Source organism: Ambystoma mexicanum, chromosome 6p (assembly GCF_040938575.1).
Source record: "Ambystoma mexicanum isolate Mex_15411 chromosome 6p, UKY_AmexF1_1, whole genome shotgun sequence".
NCBI classification, from domain to species: domain Eukaryota; kingdom Metazoa; phylum Chordata; class Amphibia; order Caudata; family Ambystomatidae; genus Ambystoma; species Ambystoma mexicanum.
The window spans coordinates 860,359,843-860,386,257 of NC_090935.1; the positions used below are offsets into that span (position 1 = coordinate 860,359,843).

At 43.0% G+C, this 26,415-nt stretch overlaps 1 protein-coding gene across 1 annotated transcript in view; it reads right to left on the reverse strand.

The window, feature by feature from the left end:
- Positions 1–26,415, reverse strand: part of FBXL17 (F-box and leucine rich repeat protein 17) — a 2,179,700-nt gene that overhangs the window by 2,143,849 nt on the left and 9,436 nt on the right. The window contains exon 2 of the mRNA XM_069625476.1: positions 12,103–12,225. Within this exon, the coding sequence (XP_069481577.1) occupies positions 12,103–12,225 (123 nt within the window). The remainder of the gene's footprint in view (positions 1–12,102; positions 12,226–26,415) is intronic.

A 26,415-nucleotide genomic window follows, 5' to 3' on the forward strand; every position in this document is an offset into this window, starting at 1 on the left:
TGCACTATACCATACCACCACCCCTATCTGCCACTCTTACTTGCATCACACCTCAACTATGCCATCCCACGCTCACCACACCAACCCTTATCTTAACAACCCAGCCCTCTGGATCCAGCACTTCGCCACCAGACCTTTACCTAACCTACCCTGCTCTATCTCCTTGAGAAATGCTAGACTTGGCTCGCGTCTTACCCACGCTTCCCATCATTTAGCTCACCGCATCAAACTGCCTCACCCTTTGTCACCACCCACACTTACACCTAATCTACCACCATCTTCCAACTCCCCTAACTCAAACAATATCAAAGGCGCGCTAATCAACGCCAGATCACTCCCGGCTCACGCCCTAGAAGTAGCTGACTTGATCCTCAACCTTGACCTCGACTTTATAGCAATCACTGAAACCTGGCTCCACCCAGCTTCAGGTCCTCTTCTCTCCCTCGCTATCCCTCCAGGTTACAACATTATCAGACATGACCGTAATTCCATCCAATCTAAAGGAGGTGGCATCGCCATCATCCACAAAAACGCTCTGAACTTCCACCTCTCAGCCACACATCACTCCTCCACTCTGGAAGCACTGACAGCTAAACTAGCTGTCACACCTAACCATTCTATCACCTTCCATCTACTCTACCGGCCACCCGGCCCACTATCCACCTTCGCGGAGGACCTCTCTAACATCTTCACACACAACCACATCACCCCGGCCCTAAAAACACTACACTGGCTCCCAGTAAAACAGCGCATCATCTTCAAAACAATGTGCATAACGCACAGGGCAATCAGCGGACAAGGAGCAGAATTCCTACAAAAGAAAATAACAATCTACAAGCCAACGAGACCGCTCAGGTCAACCAATGAAATCCGACTGGAACAAAAACCTTACATCAAGAAGAAACTCGGAGGAACCGCTTTCTACCACCTAGCCGCGAAAACCTGGAACAGCATCCCAAAAATAATAAGGAACACCAAAGATCACCTCAAATTCAGAAAATTACTAAAAACCTGGCTCTTCAAAACCAGAGACTAAAACCGAAACAACAATAAGAAAAATGACTCAACAAAAAGGACCTTGACACAGGGGTCCACCTGCGAGACCCAGGGAGATGGAGGCAACGACTCCAGCCAACCCTCACCATCCCCCATCACCCGTACAGCCACAACTAGGTACCACGAGCTGTGGAACGGACAAGACACAACTAATCACCACACAAACGGAAGTATGGACACTAGCAGCTGCGCTAGTCATGTGGGGGGGTGAGGAGCATGCAAAGTTATTAAGGGAGTGGGTGGAGGGGACAGCTAAATCCTCAAACGGCCTCGAATGGAGAAAAAAAAAAAAACGAGCAGGTACCTCCTGAGGCACAGGGTGTACAAGCATCCCGTCGTGTAAGATTACACGAGCCCAACCGGCTCAATCCAGGATAGAGATGCCAACTAACCAATACCACTAACAACTTCCTTCTCTGCATACACCTCTCAAACTCCAAACCAAACACAACCACAAACCTCCAGCACAGCAAACCGCACGAACTTCACTACACTGCAACAACAAAACAAAAACACACATAGACTCGCACATCAGCACACGACGACTACCGGCCGCATACACCCCAGGCCCAGCCGACGGAACCACCGGGCTGAGGCTGCCAACAGCACATCACTGCAATCTTGCACTTTTCCAGCCTCCACCCACTAACCCACCCCTCCCTCCCTCCCTCTTTCAGAGCCGCCAGAGGGCCAGGGGACCACTCCGGTGGTGATAGTGCGCGGTACAAATGACCTTTAACATTAACATTAACAACACCAAAGCTAACTCCCAGGTCATGATACTGGGGGATTTCAACTTAGGTCTCCACGACCCCAAGGACACTGCTGCTTCGTCTATTGACAACATCCTCACTAATGCTGGATTCACTCAGTTCCTAAACCAACCCACCCACAACAAGGGCAGAACCCTTGACTGGCTAGCCGCCCTCAACTGTCCCATCAACATCACCTCTAACCAACAGTGCGCCTGGACAGACCACAACTTAATTACATTCAATATTGAGTCCAAACCTATCAGCCTCCCTCACAACATTGCCCCGGCTATGGCCACCCGTAACAAACGCAACATTACCTGCGATAGACTCCTCCCCCTCCTCCTTCCAGCTCTCAATGACCGGGATCCCTCATGCTCTGACCCTACGGCCCTGGTCGACACATTCAACCGGGCCATGCTTATAGCCTTAGACACCATTGCACCCTCGAAACTGAGAAAATCTAAACCTCGAGCCCACCTAAACTCTTGGTTTACACCTCATCTCAGAGCTCTACGCAAAGAAAAACGAATTGCAGAATCCCACTGGAGAAGCAATCACTCTCTAGCTAACAAATCATGCGTACTCCTGGCCACCCTTAACTACAAGGAAGCTATATTCCAGGTAAAAAAAGACACATACAACAAACGCATCGAACAAGCCAAATCTAACACCAAAGAATTGTTTAAAATCCTAAAAGAACTTGAAACTCCTGTTACTCCACCTGACACCTGTACCAAAGATAGCACCTGGTGCTCCAAAATCCAAGAACCTCTCCTAGGTAAGATTGCCACTCTCCAAATTAAAATCAACAACAAACAATCTATCCTTCAATCTAACCCTCTACAGATCCCTATACCTACCATAAACCTCTCTATCACAGACTCTCTGACTCCTTTTAGCTTCTCTCCACTCTCCATTCTCGAAGTGGAAAAGATCATCACTAGCCTTAAACCGTCCAATTGTCAGGGTGACCTTTGTCCTGCACCTATTATTAAGGAAGCAGCTCACGACCTAGCACCATTCATCACTACGCTCATCAACTCCTCCTTTAGCTCTGGGATTGTACCGGACAATCTTAAGGATGCGTGGGTCATCCCGCTTCTGAAAAAACCTACCCTGGATCCCAGCATACCCACAAACTACAGACCAATTACCACTGTACCTTTTTTACTAAAAATCCTTGACCGCGCGGCCTACCTACAAATTCAGGAATACCTTGAATCAAATAAACTTCTGGGACTCAGGCAATCAGGGTTCCGGCCTCGCCATGGCACTGAGACCGCCCTTATCGATTTAAAAACGCAGATCGAAGATCTCAAAGACAAAGGCAAACTGGCGTTATTACTTCTCCTGGACCTCTCTGCTGCTTTTGATCTTGTCAATCACAAAATTCTCTGCCATCACCTCAAATCAGCCGCACATTTCTCAGAAAATGCCTCTACTTGGATCAGATCCTTCCTGGATAATAGATCAATGCGCGTGTTTTCCCCACTTGCGGCCGCACCACCCGCTCCGGTCTCTTGTGGTGTGCCTCAAGGGTCTTGTGTCTCGCCCACGTTATATAACGTGTTTACCAAACCCCTTTTTGATATTCTGGACCATTTGGGCGTCACGTATACTAATTACGCTGACGACACCCAGATACTAATCCCCATCACAGGAGACTACACAACTGACTCCCTCGCCATCAACGCCATCTACCAGGTCATCCAAGCGTGGATGGCCCAACACGGCCTCTGCCTAAATGATGAAAAGACAGAGCTCCTCATTCTTGGTTCACCACAAAAACTCACTAAACTTGACCCTGCTTTCAAGTCTTTCACCATTGATGGGAACACCATCCCTATTGCTAAGGACACGAAAACCCTAGGGATTTACATTGACTCAACCCTATCCTTGACTAGACAGTCCAACGCAGTCTCATCTGCAGCAGCGTATACTTGCAAGCTCATCACCGCCTGTCGCCCGTTCCTAACCACAGCCAACTGCGTAACCTTGGCCAGGACCCTCGTACTATCCAAGGTCGACTACTGTAATGCCCTCTATCTAGGTACTAATCTCTGCAATCTAAACAAGCTACAAATTGTCCAAAACAATGCGATCAGAGCGGCCCTTAACATTCCTAGGCGCCAGCATATATCTGACACCAGGCGCAACCTGCACTGGCTCTCTATCCCACATCGCATCTCCTTGAAGTCCCTGGCTCTCACACACAAATGCCTCCACAACCAAGCCCCTCGCTACCTGGCAAACAGATTCTCTTTCCACAATTCCACCAGACCTCGCAGAGCGGCCCAAGCCAACTGCCTTGTCATCCCGCGTTTTAATCTCCAAAGATCAGGTGGAACCAGCTTCCCCATCCTGGCAGCCAAACTTTGGAACTCACTCCCCAATGACCTTAGAGCAGAACCTTCCTTCCTGAAATTCAAACACCTTACCAAAGCTTGGCTATCCGCCCAAGACAGCTAACACCAGTTTACTGCCCTACTTGCACTTTGACCTACTCTGCATCCCTTATTAACTATCCTGTAAATCACTGCCTTATCGATATTCGCTTGAATGTATATTCTGTAAATTCTGTAAATTCTCCTGTAATACTCCTGTAATACTCTGTCACATTGCCTTGTCATGCTTTCATCTTGTTGTAACTAAGTTAAGCGCCCGGTTGCCCCTGGGCCTGGTGCGCTATAGAAATAAATAAAATACAAAATACAAATACAAATAATTAATCTTATCAAATTGTCATTAAAAACTCCTCAACATAAAGAACTGGATTACATGTCCCTGCTACAACTTTTTAAACCATAGAGAAAAGAAGAGTTACTAGATACCTATGACCCCTATGAAGACGCTTTCAAAGCAAATGAAATCACTATAACAGAAGTAAGAACAATCTACAGAAGACTTTGTTGTACTGAAATCAGAACTAAACAATGAGCAGCCTAGCATTTTACAAGAAGTAACAAAACAAATTGAACATGGTGTGCAACATGAAAGTAAAAACTGTACCTGCCAAGACTACAAACCTATACTACTATACGCGAGTGGTCAAGTTGGTTCAGGTAAAACATTCTTAATCAAAGATCATCAGCAAGTTCCTCCAACAATTGACAAACAACAACACACTGTCAGCTGTTGTTACTGCCCCCACAGGTTTAGCTGCCTACAATTTAGGCATTGTCACTTTACACTGATTACTACTCCTTCCAGTAGAACACCAAAACAAATTAGACTACTACAAACTTTCTCAAGAAGCTGCAATGGAACTATGCAGAGTTTTCAAACAAATGCAAATGCTGCTAACAGATGAGCTAAGCATGGTCTCCAACCTAATGTTGGCTTTGATTCACCTCCGATTACAAGAGGTCCTCAAAACAGACTACAAAGAGCTTTTTGGAGGAAAACACATTGTTATCAGAGATCTTCTTCAATTAACACCAGTGAAAGGTGAACCTATTTTTAAACCCTTACAGCAAAACTCTTGGCAGCATAGGAAATGTCAACCTTTGGCAACATTTCCAATACAGAGAATTAACTGAAAACATGCGTCTGTCTGCAGACCTCACATACGCAACATTTTAAAAAGTATTAGAGTTGGTGTAGCACAATCTATATTAAAAACCAGTCACATCCATACACTCTATGACAATAACCCATGTGCTACTGATGTAATTGGAACAATTAGCACACAAAAATGTCAATTGTATGTCCTTGATGCCAACTCTTGCAAGTTGTTCAAAATGTAATGGAACAATGTTAAAAAAAAAGAAATGCAACCAAAAGCCACAACAAGGCTAAACACCTTGGAAAACTCTAACACAGCTGGTTTGGAGAAAATATTAAAATTATCTTTAAACTGTAGAGTAATGCTTAAACGTAACCTTGACGTTGAGCAAGGACTAGTTAATGGAGCACTTGGTACAGTTGTTGGCTTTCAAACATACCCATGTGAAAACATTCAATTTGTCAATATTCTCTTTGACAAACTATACGAAGTTAAAAAGGATAGGACGCTCAACAGCCCGCTTCCTTCTTTTCAAAGACATGTATGTACGCAGAGAACAATTTTCTCTAACTCTAGCATACGCAGTCACAAATCACAAGGTCTTACCCTAGATAAAGCATTGATAGATATTGGTAGCAGTCTTTAAAGAAGGAATTAGCTATGTAGTACGATCACGCTTACGTATACTTGATGGACTATTTCTAATCAACTTTGATGCAAGTAAAGTAAATGCTGATATTCCTTGCATTCTAGAATACAATAGACTGTGTTCACTATACTCCGACCCCCACATCTAAAAACCTATCCTGTTCCGTATAAAAAAGCGAAACTACTTCAGACACAAACTATGCACGATCTCACAGCAATTCCTCCAAAGAAAGTAAAAGAAGCTAATAGTTCATCAAGGACCACAACCAAAGAATAATCTACTGCTCAAATTAACTCAACTACCTCTTCAAAGAAGCAACGCACAGTCCGAACAAATGACTTGTACATTGAACTGTCAGGTCCATTCAAATTTTCAAATACAACTGGTGTAAATTGCTACGCAAATGTAGCAATCAATATTCGATTCCAATTGGCACCAATTATCAACAACATTTACTTACACGATACAGACCAATTGTTTTGCAAATGTTAGTCCTTCATAGAAATGCAACCAACAATCCTGATAACACTTAGTGTTTCTGGAATAAAGCAAGAATTGGACTACTGTGCTGGAATGGTCAAATTTACTATAAACTCACAAGAAGATCCACATGTATTTCTAATGTACCTACTGCAAGTACTAGAAAACAAAAACATACCTATACATGTGGAAACATACATGCATTCTTTGCAGCCATGTAGCACAAGAAGAAGTTCCTAATGAACGCTTCATATATGTATCCAGACCTAACTCTGAATCCATTCCATTTCAGCAACTTGTACAAAATGCAAACCATAGCAGATTATGTACTACCTGCAATTCAGATAATTGTTCCACTTTACGAATACAGACAAATAGTAAATACCTAATAGTAATGCTTTCATGTTACAATGCAGATGGTACCAAAAACAACTGCAAGCTGACTGGATCCACACATGGTCAAGTATCACCTGGTAAGAAAACCTTCACAACAGTAGGTATAATCTACAACGCAGGAGCCACAACCAATGCAGGTCACTACACTGCATATATAAGAAAGAAATGTGGATGGTTTGAATGTAATGATACTACCATTACTCTAAAACAGAGATTATCAGAAAATCTTGTAAACGCTTACTTAATATTCTAAAAACCAAAATGTAATAACTAATCTGTGAATGAACATTAACAAAACTTCAACGTCAAAACTATGTACAGTTACAATCAGGCCTCCAGATAAGGTGCGTACGAGGCCTTTTTACGCATGAAAATCTTGTAAATACGACAGCTTTATTATTTTCCTGTGTACATTTACACACAGGTTTAGAGCAGAGGGCAGTGCAACGGTCAGGTTACTTGACAGAAACCAGAAGGCTTCTTATGATTTTTATCTACATGGATGCAATTGCAAACCACCTCTGAAACAGAATGTATTTCTTTGAAGCCTTTCAAAAAAAGAAACTGCACACTGTGATAAAAGGAATGGTTTCTTTCCATTCAGCTTCAGAAGCACTGTGCATATTTTCCTAGAATTTTAGGATTGTATAATTAATAAGATGGAAAACTAAGTTGCAATTGAGAATTTATATTTTGTAGAAAGGTATGCTTTTTTTTTACGGTGAAAGAAAACCAGTATTGCACAATTGTATTTTTCAGAGTTCCGGTGCTATGTGCATAATCATGCAGAGGCAGATCATTTTTACACTTATAATTTAATTTACACTCTAATTATAAAAACAGTGTGTAAAATGATGGCTATGCACAGTATAGTTTACATCCATTCAACCTTGCTGTCAGTGGGGTACATTACTGTAAATGGTCAGTGGCAGCAGAGTCTTTGCTCAAGGGTGAGTGATCGTCATTACACCAATCACAGGTGTTCTAGCCTTTCAAATCTTCAAGACTACAATTAAATATAAATAGAAAGTCAGCAAAACCTGTTCCTGTGATAATCCACATAGGTATTTAACTTTATATAGTGCTTCATTAACGGTTCGTCCAACATCTAGGTACTGTGATTATTATACCTCAGTCGATACTCAGTTAACCGACCTATGAAGAATGTTACCCAATAAGATAGCTCAGCCGGTTGAGTACTCGTTGCTGCAATCTGTGCATGATCTGTAGGTTGCAGGTTTGAATCCCGGCAAGGCCAACTCAGCGTTTCATCCTTTCGAGGTCGATAAAGGCGTACCGACATTGCTTTGGTGATGGATTGTGACAAATATGTTCCATTTACAGTGATTTGCCAAAAGCGCTATATAAATAACCATTTGACCATTAGATTAGATATAGAATTTAGCATGGAGTCCGTGCCTCTCTGCACTGTTGTATCATAACATTGGCATACCATTAGGTACTAATAACTCCAGGAAATGAGGACTTTCATTAAACATCAAAAGACAATTCTGCTATCGAACCTCAAAACACACAATACAATTCATGTTTGCTTTACTATGCAATTGGCTAGGTTTTTGATTTCAACATTTAAGTATATACAGGAGAGATCAAATAGCCAAACCTTAGATAAATAATGAAAGGTGTATTCTGTCACAATGCAGAAAGCTGCCGCATACTAATGATTTCCATATACTTTTTGCACACGTCAGCTGGATGTCGCATACATTTTACTCTTTTGCAAAGGAGAATAGTCATTTTTACTCTCTTAAAATCACATTTACTCTCAAAGTTTAAAAATAGGGAGTAAAATACTCCCACCTCAAAATCTTATCTGGAGCACTGGTTACAATACGCCAACAGGTATCTAACTGCCCCAAAAACCTGCAACAAGCCAACAGATGGAAAAAGAAACAAACTAGTATCTAATTGCAACAATACTACCACCACTTCCAAATCAAAACCATACACCAAATCAAAACCATACACCTATTCAATTCCTCCTACTGATCTCAATGAAAGAAATATATTGCACCACAACGTAGAAAGTTTTTTGTTTTTTTAATCCAGCACAGATTTTTTTTGCCACAGACCCAATGATTTAATAAACAAGGACAGGAACTGAGCAAATTGCACAGTACACCGGTTTGAACTATAGTACTTCTAAAGCACTAAATATAAGGGTCGACAAAATAAAGAAATGTCTATTATGCTATGCAATAACTCATTATGAACTACTTACACTAACATATGATCTTTTCTTTTATCACAGAGATTAAAAAGGAATGTCTGCTCCAATTACCCATGTCATGAAAGAACTGCATACAACCACGAAATAAAAGTCAAACAGTAAGTATATCATGAACGGACTCACAAACACCACAGCATAACACACCACACCCATTCAAGCAAACATCTAACCATAGACCACAATCCAAAATGTTTGCTTCAATGGGTATCTTATTCAGCAGTGCTCGTTGCCAAACCGTACAATCTTGACTACATGGCCCGGCCAAAACTCTACATACAGCCTCAACAAATGAAACAGTACACAAACTTTTGAAAACATATATCCCCCTCAGCAGCCCACATACCAAAGTCAAAATGTTTGGTAGCATGGGTGTGTTATGCTGCGGTGGTTGGGGCAAGGGCCTTCGGCCATGCACCCAGGACTCTAGGCCCTGACCACAACCATCGCAGCATGACACACCCATGGAAGCAAACACCTACCAAATAACCACAACCCAAAAACATAGCACATCCACCTCAAAACCTATCCACTTCAATTAACGTTCTAAAAATAAATTTACAACCAATGCGCTATTAACAACCCAAAACCAACAACATACTAAAGTAAAATAGCCAGTAGGGCTTGGAGAGGGTATTAGTACAGTATTTAGTATGTCCACGGACACCCGCAACACATCAAGGCCCCCTGCCACCTAAACAAATACAGCATTTGACCCATCTCTTACGCCCCCACCCTCTCCAAGCACTCCTAGACACCAACACACTCCCCATAATTCGATTTATGCTCACTTCCATGCTGCGCTGTCCGCAGATTCAATATAGCGGGCGCATCAAAACAATGTGACGCACATCACACCTCATTCCAGCCAATCAGAGAGCACTTTGCGTGTCCATGGACATGACGCAAGCCAATTAGCCAATCGGTGTCCTGTCCGCGGAGCGAACAGGGAAGTGTGTCCGCGGAGCAGACATAGATATCACTAATTATTTTAGACCTACTTTTTGGTCGTTTTAAAAAATTGGTGAAAATCCATCCAGGGGTTTGGGATGTAGGCGCGACAGAAATGTTTTTTTTCCCCATAGAGTGAATGGAGAAGACATTTTGGGACCCCCCCCTATAACTTTGCCCCTCCTTGACCAAACCTCACCAAACTGTGCAAAGAAATTCAGAGTGTGCCATATACTTTTTTGCAAAATTTGGTGAGGATTCGTCCACGGGGAGCGAAGTTATAAGCCGAAGTTATAAGCCGCCCAAAAAGTGCTCGTTTTAGCAACTTAACCATAGCTACATGGCCGCTACTGCTATATTTTGTGACCGGTGGCGAAGGCAGCCAGTCCGAAGACTTATATTGACCCGTTTGAAATTGTCTGATATTTCATCGTGATCCTCTATATTGTTCCCTTTCCTTTGTTTTTTCTTTGGAGGAGGTTGTGGCTCACCCTCTTCAGTTCCGTTGTCCTCTTCTTGAAAGGATCGCGAGGTCTCTGACGGCTCTTCCTTCGAGTCCTGCAGCTCATTTCCCATATTCTTGTCCCCTGGGTCAGGGGTCGTGAGGCTCGGGACTGCCGACTTGCGCATGAATGGATCTTAGTTTTATGAATGCGATGGTAGCCTCTTCCTCTTCTCCGTCTGGTTGACCTAGGGGGTTAGAAGAGGTCACCCTCTGGCGTGGCCCTTGCAGACGGGCTTTCTTCACCGTCGGTGCTTTTGTCTTTCTGGCTTAGGAATGTTTCGATTGTCACCAGTCTTTCCTGCAGGGGTTTCATTCTCTAAGCCACTGCTTCCACCAGCAAGTTGCCCAGCATCTCCTTGAAGCTATAGGCCAGGTCTTCGGCCAGCTCTTCCTCACTCCATTCAAATTCTGCCATTATGCGTGCTGGTGCTTGTGCCTTGATGCCTGAAACAGGTCGTGTGGCACGTCCGCTCCTTTGCTGTGGCCTCTGGCATGGCTGCATCCGTCTTGCCCTGTTATCTGGGTCTCTGTGTTTGCTCAGTGAGCTTTTATGTCTTGTAGTCTAGCTGCTAGTCAGATGTGCGACCTGGCCGCGCAGATAGCATTCTGTTTAATATTATAGCTCTTTCAGCCTTGCCGATCATTCAGTGTGCTCTGCGTGTCGCAGTCCGAGCTGTAATGAGGATTGCTCCTCCCTGCCGAAGGTGGGGGCCCGTACTCCTCCGTTCGGCTCCCCGATGGAGGATGCTGGAGCTTCTGATTCCCAACACTTAGCTTGGCGGGACCCTAATCATGCCGCAAGTGTTGCTATAAATTCCTAGAAATATACCTTCCAATGACACCCAATTTAATGTTGCTCTACTAGCTGGCATACTACTGCCTGTTGCTCATTGCTCATTGCTCTACATTACTAAAAAAAGTTAATCAGTGTTGCATTACGCAGTTAAATGAAAATCGACTTTACTTTGAGAGCAGGAAACCAGATGAGGAAAGAACAGGAAGGTCCACGTGGGCAGAGCGAAATGGACTACAGAAGGACTAGATTTAAGGGAAATGTAGTTTTGTAAAAAAATAAAATTATAAAAATGTATCTGGAAAGTTCAAATAGTTTGATTTGTTGAAACTCCTGGAGACAGGAATAAATAAGAAGATGAAGCATAATGCTTGCCTCAGGTCTTGACATAGAATACAAACACAAGATTTATCAGAGATCCAGGAAATAAATGAGCCCACAAGAACATTATATTTACCAATTGGCAAATGGATATGACTGTTGTCAGTGTTGCTAATCAGCACCGTCAAAAAGTGGTCTTCAGTTACAAGACCAATTACCCATTACAGTCTCACCACAGACCTCAAAAGTCGGTCAAAATAAAAAATCTCTTTTCACCCATTATTTGAACCCTAGACGCTATTTTGAAAATGAATATCACAAGTTTTCGATCAGCTGTAGGCTTCCAAGGTTTGGTTAGTTCCAGTGCTTTTCCTTTGCTCACAATACTTGCAAACCCACACGTAACGTTTTATTCCTATTTTCAACAAGATGGCAGAACGTACCTGCAGACGACCACTGAGATCCAACTGTTTCCAAAACTGGAAATCTAAACAGAGGTCGCGCCAGTATTTGCAAACTAGGGATGCGGAAAGGCAGCGTTCATTCAAAGATAAATTTGAAAAGATCTGAAAAAAAAAGTTAAAAAAAGAAAGAAAAATAAATACAAAAGCACTGCAATTTTAAATACAACTTAAGGAAATCTTTAACATTCAAGAAATGAGCTATAAATAAAATACAATACGAACCAGATTGGGAATACCAAATTGGAGAATGTTAAGCTCAAGACTAAATGGATCTATTCGTTTTCAAGGATTTCTCTCACATTTGAAAGTCATGCATATGCGAGTCACAAGTGGCTGTAGACCAGTTAATAGTAAAGCACCATTCGGCCCTGTGGCCTTGACTCCCAGCACTTCACCGGAAGGTTAAATCAGATTTGTGAGACTGTATGAAGACGCTTGGGCACAAGTTCTCTGGTGTGATAAAAATGGTCAACAATGTTTCCCAGCATGAATACAAATAAAAAGGGTGGTTCAGAGGATGTTTTACATTTGTAAAGCGGCCATAACCCTTGGGCATCTAGGTACTGGTTACAGAACACAGTGCAGGTTGGAGAGTGAGGAAGAAGGAGAAAGTGACAGTTCACGTTATTTAAAAAGCCAGGTTTTCAGGCGCTTTCTCAGGTTGATCGGGAGGGAGCTCCAAAGCGAGGTGTCTGCACCGGGGAAGGGTGAACCTCCAGCTCTGCAGTCTTCGAATCTCAGGGCGGTGAGGCGATGGCAATACGCGTAGTATTGATCGATGCGAGTGCCTTGAGTCTTTCTGACAGGTAGTCAGGGGCAGTCTTGGCAATACAGCGATGGAGAGAATTTTGAATTTGATACGATCACATGCTGCAGGGGGGAGAGGGGTAACACTCAACATGCGCCGTTCAAATAGAAAAAGAAATTCAAGTCCTAGCACTCCAAAACAGCCTAGTTACATCCCATCGCATTACATGAACGTATCTAGCGGTAGGGTAGTGCATTTGGTTTCAAAACAAACTTAGAACAGACTGCATTTAGTCCACCAAAGCTTCCTGATTGGGCTAACATATGCCATGAGGGCATAAGTAATGAATTGGCTGTTAAATAACTTTCATGAGGAAAACGTAATATTCCAATAAAGAAGCGATAGTCATATTTGGTGACTGTTACTTTCGACTCTGTGCTCTTAATTATTTTACACAGACAATCGAACTGTGAGCCGCAGAGTAAGTAAAATACTACTTGACAGTCACGGAAAATAATAAAGGTCAAAAGTCGGTTTTAGGGTTTGTGGAGGCCTGGGCAGAAATCTATAGCAGGCCCTCCTAATTTACATATATGGTGACACCTTAAGGGGCAATGTCAACAGACGCAACATCACAGCCATTGCTCCTCAAAGAGACATTAAAAAATGTAAATAATCCGAGAAATCAGGTAAATTGTTACAAGTACTGTGGCGAACCAGAAGGATGTTTAACAGAAGGGAAACCTCTCTGTATTAGGACCTGGGGTGTAGATACTTGTCTAACAGGAAATGTTCTAATAATTTAATTTGTGTTCATAGAACTGTGCATTCATTTTCTAGCCATATATGACAGTCAATGTCCCATGATTTCCAATGCTCTCACCAACGAGTAATAACAACTTGTGTGACTTTATAACATTTTAAGGTGTGTCTATATACCTACTACCGCTTAATTTGATTTATTTTCAGATTTTATTTTATAATTATTTTCCTTCATTATAAGATATAGTGACACAAACAAAGAACACCAAATGTCTCGTGCTCTTCTAGACAATCATGTGTTTCAAAACTCAATGATATACAATTATAAACTAAATAATATATGAAATTCGTGTGAAAGAACGAATAAGCACATTCAACAGGAATTCTTACATCAGTAAATACATAAAGAGACCTAAATATACAGATTACAACCATTTGCACGTGTGCAAGATCTTGATATACAATACTACCTCTACAAATTGAGTGTAGCTACGACCCATGTATTCCTGTGGGTGTATACTCTTGGTGGGTTATTTAACCTGGGAGATTTTATATGGATCAGAGTGTCCAGTTCACAGTTTTTAAATTGTTGAAAAGGTCACCTGACCTATCCTTGGTCAACGTCACTATTAGCTAAAGATATGGGCAGAACTCGATATTTATGGTCCTGTCCCTTCTATGGACGTTTCGGCAGGTCTCAAGTTGGTCCGTCTGCTTCTGGACCTCGAGTGCGAGACCCCTGATATGACACCAAACTACTCAATTATTAAGATTCATAGTTGCAAAATCGATATACAAAACTGCTAAAAAAGGGGGCCTATATATTTGGCCCAGATATGACTGATCTTGTGTTCAAACAACCCCTCCACGTGGGGTCAACTAGGGGCACGTGCAGTGTATCAAGTTGCACCCAATGGAGTGGAGCATCTTCAAGGTTGAGGTCTATAATAGAAGTGCAAGTATGCTTTGTACTCGGGGACTTCAGGGCTGCTCTTTCATTAACCGACAGGTTATGTCTTGTCTGGTGTTTCCTAGATTGTAACATCGCCATTTCCTTTAACAGACATTTTTGGAAGGAAATTATCACCTGAGGTATCTGGTTCTCATTGGGATTAAAAGTCAATTTTATCCTTAATCATGTATCCATTTCCAGGTGGTCCTAGGAGTCACTGAAGAAGGATAGAAGTCTGATCTTTCGAAATAATTGTTTCATTTCAGTTTCAAGGATGAACCAGTTGGTTGGATTAGAGGGTATGAAGGATAAGCCCTTTGCCAGGACAGATTCTTTAATCTGTCAAAAAAAATTTTTTCAGAGAACTTTGAAAAATGGGATACTCTGGTTATCATTTATCTCTGTTGGGTCTTGCGAGGAGTCCTAGCAGGATGACATTTGTTCTCAGGTACTCCCGTAAGAAAGGTCCCTCCTGCTTCACCTTATCGTACGGGTTTGCTTTCTATATCCTGCCTGTCGTGGCACACTCAGTGGTCCTAACTCTGAGAGCGGAGGATTCGCTCCTCTGTTGGCTACTGGTCTCAACATCTGTTCACGAGACCTAGACCCACCATTGCAGTAGAGTGGTCACACCACCAGTTAAGACGGTCTTTCTTCTGCCTCAGCAGCATCACCCATTTCAAAGCCAGCATATGCATATATTATCCTCCTCCTCTTCCTCCTCCTCCTCCTCCTCCTCTCTTTACAGGGCGTTCCTGAAAGGAATGGGAGTCCTTGTCCCCTACAGGGGAGTCACACCTAGTTACGGTTTTGCTGAGCGGGCTCACTATCCTAGCCTCAAAGGGGGTGCCCCCCGCCCCCGAGGAATAAGGGACGAATTCCTCAGATTTGTCATGCTGCCCAATAAATAGACCTGTTTTGGGTTTTCTGTGAATTTACTTTTTAAAAAAATGTGCTTATACAATGTGTAACCAGGTTTCCTTCATATGATTAAATAAGTGCACATAGTGTACATATTGAGCTAGAGAAACCAAAAGTATTATTGCACATGGGATTTAGATGGAAAGATGGTGCATACACCATAACCTTATGACACTACTAGAATTTCTAAATATGTACATTTCTGCTGGTCCCAAAATCTATGCACCACAATTAACACAATGTTTTGTTATGGGGAAGAGGGATGCTTTTATAGCCCAGAAAATATAGCCACTCACCTGTAGAGCTCCTACAATATTTCCTCATGAATGCCGAGACAGGCTGAAGGTGCCCAACTAACAAGAAAATGCAGAATATTTGATATAGAATGCTCACTAAACATGTTTTTTTGGGGTGACTGAAGAAGCGATGACAATGATTGGGGGAAGTTGCAGATTCTCTATCCAGCGAGTTTTGCTCATCTCTCTGCCTGTCATCTGCTTCCCATTTACTTGCGTCTACACTTACACCACTCCCCATCCACCTCCCCCTTCGTATATTTTTACCCTTGCACCATCCCCAGCTCCCGCAAACTGCCTTTACTTTCTTGAAAGTATTTATTTTTCCCCCCTTTCTCGGCCGCCCCTCCGCCCCATTCCCACCCACTTCCATTTCTCGCTGCATTCTTTTTTTGACGCTTCACAGCTCTGTTAAGTCCCCACTCCCTCCCTTGTTCTCCCCCCGCCCACATGGTCTGTGATTGATGGGCCCCACCAGGAAGCCGCCGTCATCACTCAGGGCCCCAGGACAGCCTTGCCCGGGCAGCCCTCAGTTAAGGGCCAGAGGCAAAAGGCAGCTCACTACCAAGCAGCTCCATTCTGTGTTTGCACGTGTTCACCTCAGGACACCGATGCAGACAACCTACAGTGACACAAAAGGTAACTGTGGGGTGGGCAGGGTTAACAGCCATTACTGTTCTCCAGTAAAACTGCACCACTCGTATTACCTACTACAATATACTTAGCTGCATTTAGCCCAATTGTGTAAATTGGCTGTTTCCTGGTCCTGGCCCATTTGCACATTTGGCCTCTTGTTGGCACTTAGCCGATTTGTGCAGGTTAGCCATGTGCTGCATTTGACCCAATTATACATGTTAACCATATGCTCCATTATGCGTCCCGAGATGGGCTTTTTGTAACACCTATATTGTGTTGGGTTCTGCTCCCCGAGATGGAAGGTTGGGGGCAGGAAGTATGCTGCACTTAACTGGCTGTTGGGGTAGGAAATTGCACCTAGATGTATTTTGGGGGTAGGAAATGTGACACACTGATGAATCCTGCAGAGTCCACATAAAAACCCTATCTAAAGTACTCTCCTAGGTGGCCAGGGGAAGGCAACCGCTACCTGATCCTGACCCTGCAGTTGATGTTAGCCAGGAGGATCACCTGGGAGTAGAAGGTCCCCAAGGGTATGGGAGGATCCCAGTGGGAGAGACACAGTATTTCTCTTCCTCCAAGGAGCAAGAGGCAATAATGCCGGAGTCTATAATTGCCTGAAGAAGCTTTTCTTCCCCAAAGCTAATTTTCCTGATGGTGATACAAACTGTTCTGATCAGTCCTGTATTGGAAGTAGAAACGATTCCCCCAGGGTTAAGTATAATTGTAGAGGTGAAAGCTCCCATGTTCAACAAGGGAATATGAAAGATGAATCTTTGAATGTTACCATATTAGATTTTAAAGTCATAACTTTAAAGCAAAACCATGCAGTAAAGCCTTACTATACCCCCTTTAAAAAAGGGGCTTAAGATAGAAACAAAGTTTGTAACAATTATTCTTTTAAAAAGGCGTGAATTAAACATTGGGGACTTCAAGTCCCACAATGGCAAAAATACTGGGACGAATAAGAGGAATGCAGATGCTTTGAACTGCATGTTGCAGACCGTTAAGGTTAATGACCCACACTTGAGGGAGACTGAGGCATAAAAAGCCCCCTCAGGTGCAGGCCAGAGAGAGTACCAGCAGTAGTGGAATGTGGAGTGCTTGCCGTGACTCCACAGTAGGATTGCAGCTGAAGGTAAGCAGAGATGCCGGAACCGCCAACTTTTGCTGTACGGATGGCGGTTCTGTAAGGGTCTCTTCCTTTAAAGGTCGCGCAGCGGGAAGCTTGAAGTGGGAATGCTCTCCCCAAATCAGAACAGGCTCAGGTGGCAGCTGAGCACCCAACAGGCTGGGGAGCAATGAACGCTCCAATTTCGAAAAACAGGGCATGGAGAAAACCGAGCAAGGCAATTTTCCAGTCCACGTGAAGCAGAAGCAGAGAGCCCAATGGCAGCAGAGCGAGCGGACACACAATCCAAACCCGGTGAGTTCACTTGAATACTGTGGCCCTGGAGCACTCAGTGACCACCTGTTAGCCGAACGCAGGCCTTTTGAATATCAAACTAATGAAAAAGAAACTAAGTGGAAGAAAAGTAAACAGTATGAATCAAACAGGAAAAAATCTAAGAGATATTTATGTTTCATGTCACGTTGATACGAAGGGGAGGAAATGGCAGAAACATTGTGAATTTAAAAAAGGTCAGAACAATTGCCAACAACACTTCAGGGAAATATTTCTAAAACCCAAAAGCTATTGCCAAAGCCAAAAGAGGGCATTAGCGGATCTATTTGAAGAGAACCAATATTGCCAAAGGCAAAAGGGGGAAGTTAAGCAACCAGCTGTTTATGAACCCCATTGTAAAAGAGAAACAGAGGCAATATAAATAACTGTCCTGAACAAGCATTGCTTAAGCTAAATAACGGCAGGAGTGGGAGAAAGCCAATATCAGCACTTGGTTAAAACCAGAGTGGGAGAACAAAAGTGGCAGGAAGGCTACCCTTCAGACAGAAGGTGTTCAGGAGGAGAGGAGTAAAACATGCACTGCATGTGGCAATTACACACGTGGAATAAACTGCAGCAATGTGTGTCATGTTTTTCCAGAAGAAGTAGTCAACACTGAGGTTGGGGAAAGTCAAAGACTTTATAAATTGTACAAAGCAGAACTGTTCTACAGTATTTGTAGTAGTAGTTTTACATTGTCCTGGCATGAGAGTACACCAGGGCAAAGGACTTTGTAGTATAGGCCCGTCAGGTGACTAGACCAGGCAGAACTCTATAAAGAACTGTGGTATTACTAAAAGTGTTGAAGTGGCAAGACTATCAAAGCTCATGATCAATTTTTGTGGAATTATTTTGGCTAATCAACATTATTGATGAGAGTGCATTATGAACTATTGCAGAATCATCCTGATAGAAGTCATTTTGCTGACATTTATTAACTGTGGAATTATACCTGTTTGTTGCCAAGAAGTTGTTGTGTGATAATCAGCGGAGAGGAACAAAAATAAATAAATAAATAAATAAAATAAAATAAAAGACTTGCTGGAAACTTTATGAAGTAGTTTTGCAGAACTTTCTACCACTAGTGGAGAGGCAAAAGACTTGAGGAACATTTTTGAACTGTTGGTTATTCACAAGTGGGACATTTACCACTGATGAGGCACTTTAAACGTTGTTAAACAACCGGATTTCCTTATCTTTTTGGAATTATTAATTCAAATCCTGATTGAATCTGGGCAAGGGGAATTCACCCAGATTACAAGGTGGAACTATTACTAGGTCTTAGAGATCACTGTTCATTTTTGTCATGTTTCAACTGCTATGCATTACCTTGTTGGGTTCATTTATGTTCAGTTGTGAAGGCCAGAATCCTTTTGTTAGAGCGTTTCCATGAGCTTGTTTAATAGATCGGGAAATCCTCATTAGGTTAGGGATAGTGGGGTGTTTATCAAACCCTTTTGTGTTTAATAAAACGGCATCTTTTGAAAAACCTTCACAAAAGGTGTCCACCTCACATGTCTGAGCCCTCACAACACTTAGGTGGACTAGGTAGTAGGAAATGTAAGGCACTTGATGGATTTTAGGGGGTAGCAACGGTGTAGCACTCTCTCGCCAGCCTGTCCATTTACCCAGCTATTTTATGAGGATATCCCCAGCACTCTCATCATAGGGAAAACTGGCCCAATGCGCCCAAAGTCCTTTGAGGACAAACTAATTGCACCAAGAAGATGTATTAGGATTGCCCCTTCTGTGCTTATCCTAGCACATTCCACCCAGTGTGCAGAGTTATATAGTAAGCCTTGAAGAAGTCCAGGCTTTGATTTGAAGTGGTGGTTTATACGTATTACAACACATGCAAGTCTTGTCAAGTTAGCATCAATGGGTTGAAGTATCTCGGTGCCTTGCGAAGGTGGAACAAACAGTGCAACTCCAGTTTTAAGATGTTCTGCTGTGTAGCGGTACCCTGATGCATCTCACCCAGTCTGTGGGAGTTATACAGTAATCATGGTAATACTGGCAAAAGTTAAAAAAGACCTCATATCGAGGCAATCATGTTCCAGGCCCATTAATCTGCAGTAATGGCTTCTCCACCATGCAGAGGTATCAGGGTAATAACCCGCTGTAAGGGGTCCCGGTTGCCTTTCAAATATGGGAATGGTTTAAGTGTTTCTTCCTTCTGCCTCCAGGCTGGTCTGGTTACTCATCTTAGTTGGTAATTTTGCATCATGTAATTCATTGTCGGGACAGAGTATCTGAATAGCCCTGAAGGGTTGCCTTTGACAACGTTGATCGTGCATGACCACCTTCAGCTATCGTAACGTGAGCATAACAATGTAAAAGACGTTGGCTCAAGTATGCGAAGGAAGTTGACCACTGCTGCAGCCTGCATCCGGTAGCATGCTGTTTTCTTATAAAAGGGCTTGTATAGGGGAACCCGATGTAATTAATGGGCATTGACAGTAGGACATGGCACCTGCTAGTACGTGGCGGCAGTGTGAGGGTGGCAGTATGTGGCGGCAGTGTCAGGGAGGCATTGGTCAGCCAGCCAAGCGTTCTGCTTTAAGTATGAAATCATCGGAATTAACTGCCCAACAATGATGGGTCGACCATTAAGGGGGCCAAGCATTCCTCCGTGTGAAGGCTGAAATCTTGGGAAGAAGCTGCCCTGGATTGGTTTGTAGGAGTACGAGGGGCCAGTATTGTCAGGTGCATATACCCTACCACTGGGTGAGTGCTGTCGGAAAGTATCCCAATCAGCCCTGTGGCGCTGAGGACGGGGACCTACACAATGGATTATGAAAATGTTGGACCATGACCAAAGTTGAACTATGATTTTGCTGCCCGGGTTGTGGATTGAGGGGTCCACTCTCGTCCAATAGGCCAAGCTGGCAGGGACGGTGACAGTGGCCCCTCGTGTTGCCCATTGGGTCAAAATGCAGCTCATGAACTGTCCGGCTGAATACTGACATGTGGATTTTACAATTAACCCTGGAACAGCTTAGCCAGCTAGTAGGCCAAACGTGCATCTGGTGGGTCAGCAAGGCTGTTAGGGTCAAGTTTAAGGTAACAGAGTCCCCATCACGATCTCCAATTTTTCTGTAATAAAGAGCGGCCCGTTTACCTCCAAAATGGTGTGGTACATGTGTATATTATAATGAGTGTGATATGGACCAAATTGACAGGAAAAAGACCTAGTGTTGTCCCCTCAAAACACAAACATTTCAAACATACAAAAAAATTTGTTTTGAGAATACACATCAAATGTTATTTAACAAACAAGGGTTATATTCTTAGAACAACCCTAAAACAAGGTCTATACACAAAAAAAATTACGTGAACACATAGTTACAAACATAAAGCATAAGACATCTTGGAAAAATCAGATTTCTGACAAGAAAACCTTCCCAAAATGTTTGTTGCATGCCTAAGAAAGGAAGTAGGTAGAAGAGATTTGCCATCTGTGTTTTCTTTGGCATGGCTTCAACATGCTTTGGCTCACCATGAGAGGAGTAAATTCCATACATAGCACCGGGAGCAGAAAATCCTCTCTCCAGCTGTCTTTCGGCGCTGTGCCCCATAGAATACAGCGGAGTCCCATGATAAGTTTTGTGCAATTGTACACATATCTCCTCAACCTTTTCCTGCTCATACCTTCCTGATCCCCTGATCTATCCCCCACCTTTGCTCCTCTCTAACCCTACTGCATGTTCTCTCAAACTCCTCCTGTGCCTCCGACAAACCGCTTTAACACCATAACCCACAGCAGGGGGCTCTATACAAATGAAAGATACCATAAGATTGTAATAAAATCAATTACTAGTCACAGCATTCGATATTATACAAATGTGAACAGAATGGTCATTCACAATAATAGTCCACTTAGTAACATTCTGAAGAAGAGAAGTGTTTCCTTTACGGAACTTATTAAACTTTTTTTGTTTAAAGACTTTTTTTTTTTATGTAGACACACTAAAATTACCTTGAAATTAATAATGCCCAATTTGTTTTAATGTCTAATCTACAATTTAGGATTTTTGTTTTTGATCAGAGGGGAAACTATTTTAAAATGTCTATGTAAATTTAACAGTTATGTTAATATATGTTAGGATGACAAACTGTATGGCTACTAGTACAAAAAAAAAAAAAAAACATTTTACTAAAAAATAATAAGAATAATACATTTTTTTAAAAAAGGCAGAAATGTGGTCAAAGCAGAATGTAAGGCAGAATCATATGCAGTACCCTTTGGGAACACCACACACAATTAAGACTACAAGTTTAAGTACAATTTCACCTTTGGTACGAGCCTGTACTACACAGTAAAGTGGCAGCGATGGCTGAGCAGCCAGACTTATCTCAAGAATAAAGTGAGCAGTACAAGAGGTTACACAAAGGACAACAATTACTATGGTTCAAACAAACACTGATTCAAGGTTTCTGAGTAAAAGAATATATATTTATTTACACCATCAGTTATAAAACGGTTCACTATCATAAAGCAGCAGAAAATCACAGTCTTAATAATACTACACAACACCCCAATCAATTCTGGACAAGTTAGGCTAAAAAATGAAGTGTGAGTAAAATGGCACTCCAACAATTTAAAAGGGAGAAATGACATGGTTATTCAAAAACAACAACACCAACAAGTTATAGGCAAGGCAATCTAGAAAAGGCTTGCTACAATGAGTATTAAAATCAATAGGCCTGGGCCAATGTTAATGGTTCAGAGGCTTTGCAGAGGATCACACAGTTCAGAGTAGTTTGCGGTTAAGTATTTGCCAAGAGTTCAAAACGAAGTTGGTCGGAGGAAAAGTTATTCAAAAGGAGAAGAGAAGGACAAGCCTTCGGAGAGGCGAAAGATTTCAAGCACTTTCACCGGGATCGGACGGAACGAACGTCCGGATTTGCACAATACCTTAATTGGAGAAGAATGCTGTAGCTGAGGCAGTTGTTCCTGGCAGTTCCTGCAGGCTCACGGTTCCTGAAGCTTCAGTCATGGTGAAGAGAAGGAGGACGTCTGGAGGGTCCTGCACTGCCCAGGGAAGAAGCCAGCAGCGGAGCAAAGCGTTGAATAAAAGGTGCTCTCCTTAAAACCCAAACAGGTCCCGTTGCCCCTGGTTATCTGGTTCACTGCAGCGATGCACAGCAAAATCCACCAGGAAAGGGTGGCCGTCGTTTGGCGAGCTGGTTGGTCCCACCAAGCTCCAGGGAAGAAGATTCCTTGCAGATCTTCTCTGTCGTCAAAGTTTCGGGCGATTCAGACCTGCAGCAGGGCTTCACCAGGATGTCCAGTAGTTGCAGCAGTCGTCTTCCTTCTGGTCTCTTCGGTTCTCTCGATCTAGTGGCGACTGCCTTACAGTCCCAGAGACTGCCTTTTTATGCACCAAATCCCCCATGTCAAACATACAGCAGGGTGGCTGTCCTGGCAGGACAGTCACCTAGCCAATCAAATTGGAGTGTGACTTGGGTCTCCAAGGGGACCATGTGCAGGGGGGCCTCAAACCCCTCCTTCACATCCTGTCCAGCCAGACACTCAATCGCCTAAGGAGGGCTTCTGGGCAGAAGCCCGCCAAAGGACGGCGAAGAAAAGGAACCAAACCTGGTTTGGCACGCAGAGTAAAACATGAGAAAGACCTTTACAAAAAGAAATGGAAAATAAACCCAACCGGCACCAAATAAAAATAAAAAGGGTCCGGCGGGTTAGAGTTTGAGGCTACCACCAAAGCCTCCAATGGTACCGGGGCTATTTCCATAGCTCGTGGTAGAATTTTAAAAGAAATGGTAGATACCACTGCCACCAGCCAAATCTTAGAGAAAGGGGAACATACTAATGGTACATGAGAATCAGACAAAAGGGGATAACTATTAACCCCTCCAGTACTCTATTGGAAGATAGGTTGCACTGGGTCTGTAAATTTAAAAAGACTAGTAAAGTCAATGGCAACTTTACATGTTCTGGGAGACAGTAGTCAGTCCCGGAAAATGGAGTTTACAGTGAGAAGTCTGAAAAGACAATCCAGTGTCACTGCCCTAAAGGTGCTGTGTGGCACACAGTAAAAAGACGATGCCTATGGGGTGGGTGAGACTCCATAGCCCATGAGCATAAAAATGTATAACACACAGCAAAACACATGTAAGAGTGGGGATAAAAAGGCTCATACTCTTACCAGGTAAAAAGATTAAACCCTAGAAATCCAGCAAAGCTGCTGAGGAACTCAACAGGTAAGGGAAATTAGCTATTCTGGAAAATTCTCCCTACCTAGAAGGATAGGCCCAACGTAGCTCAAAAAGTACGTGTCAGTGCCGAATTGACAATCCATGTAGAATGTAAGTGGGAATCAGTATTCTTCAGAACAATGTGACAAAGAAATAATGAGCCAGTATCCTCAGAGGCCAAGGATCGGCAGCTGCTACTCTACAGATGTTTTGGAACACCACTCACGATCCCTCACCACTAAATATGCTGGATTGTGTTGATGTGATGTTGTGATCCAAATCATATGTGATCCAAATCATCTGAGGGGGCAAATGGTGCAGGCCTCTGAACTAGGATAATGTGACCCACAGAAAGGCGAGCAGGCAGTGCTCCTCCAGCAGAATCGGACATTGTGAAAAGATGGGGCTGGTCACCTTAGTCTCTTGCAACAGCAAAGCAATGGGCCAAGTGTCATTTATGAGAATGTAACAGTGAGAGGATGATCTTAGTCCCTCTAGGAATGTGTGATTGACAGTGGGGGCGGGGGGGAGCAAAGTGCCCACCTCATGAAAGTGACAATTACAAGATGGGCCCAGAGGAGAATTTATCATTGAAGGGGGATTTTCTCAGTACCCTCCAAGCACCCAAGAGATGGTATACAGAAAGTGAAAGCGTGAGCCCACTGCATGCCCTTCTATGAAGATGAACAATGTGGGGGGGTGTCAAAACTGCTCACACCGGGTAATCTAGGAATAAGGGTGAAGAGCCCAACACCCTAAAGACTGCAACAGTGAGTGCCTACTGGAAGTAAGTGGGCAACCCGTTGTCCCATATGCGAGTCGGACACAGGGCGAAAGACCAGCATCTCTGTGAGACTGTGACAGTTTGAGGACAGCCCAATAGTGACTAGCGAAAAGATGTAACAGAGGATGAAAAGCAGGAGAATATGCAAGTGGCAGGTGCTTCTTTGAACAATGTAAAAGTGAAAGTGTGTTGAGTGCTCTCCGGATAAAGAGACAGGGAGGTAAGCATGGTTTGTCCAGTAAAAATAATGTGGCAACAAATAACACTACCATCGCCACATAGAAGAACGGGTCGGAGTGTGGCAGGGTGTGCCTTGGTGCCCCATACTCTGCAAGCAGTATTGGAATTGCCAGAAGATACTTTAATATTGGAGCGTAACATGCAATTTCGCCGAGCAAAACCATCCACTACTCAGCTATCCATTACATCAGCCCGATACACGCTCTGCTAAACTAAGCCTGACGCACATGAGTGTGCGCACCAGAGGGTGGTTTGAGGCTGTGAGCTTGTGAGCCAGGGCACTTGACTCTGCTGGAAAGACGGTTGTGTAGAGGACAGGAGGCTAACTCCCAGCATGGCAGCTGAAAGGTATGTGTATAGTACCAAACTGTGCTAACACTGGATATCGTGTGAGCAATGTCCCCTTTTAAGGTTATACCATAAGCAAGCTGCCCAAATTGCTTTCCTACGCAAAAAAAAGTAAAAAACGAAATAACCTAACACGAAATTCCCCCTCCACCTTACTCGTGGCAATAGCACAAGATAGGTGGTGTAAAGGCCCCGAAAAAGTTGGACAACTGGAGGGGAGTGAGCAGACCAAAATCACTGGGTTCTTTGCAGCAAGAGAAGAAGGCAATAATGAAAGCCTGAATCACAGTAAAAGTAATGGAACTGTAACACAGAATGAGAATGACACCGATAGTGTGGAGGAGGATAATAATTCACTACTAAATCTGTGTTATGATTTCAGACGGGATTCCATGGGAATACCATCACCATTGCGTAAAAGGAAGAGCACTACACTGAAGCATTGTGAAAACCTGATTGGAATAAATCTACCGGCATCACCAGACATTGAGCACATAGCAGCAGAAACAACTGACACTACTTTCCCCACTCAAGAAAGCTATACCCTGGCTAGCTCATCATTCTTGTCACATGATTCACCAAATCTGGATGCAAGGTTGGATGCTTTATCTGCTACTTTGGAAACAATATATGGGTTTTGTTCAGCCCTAACGAAAGAACGTAGGGATAACATGACCATGGCAACAATAGTGGATATACTTCTGAACAATGAGTGGAGACTTGGGTCTTACATGAGAACACGAATGCACAGATAAGTGATTTCACAGCTATGAATTAAAGACACACAGAACTATAGGAGGAGAAGAAGAAATCTACAAGAGTAACAAAAAGAAATGGGAGCTCACTGACAATACTTTTTTTTTAATATTTATTTTTAAAAAAAGGATCACATCATAACAACATATGAACAAAAAAACACAAACAAAATACTGAAAACAAGCA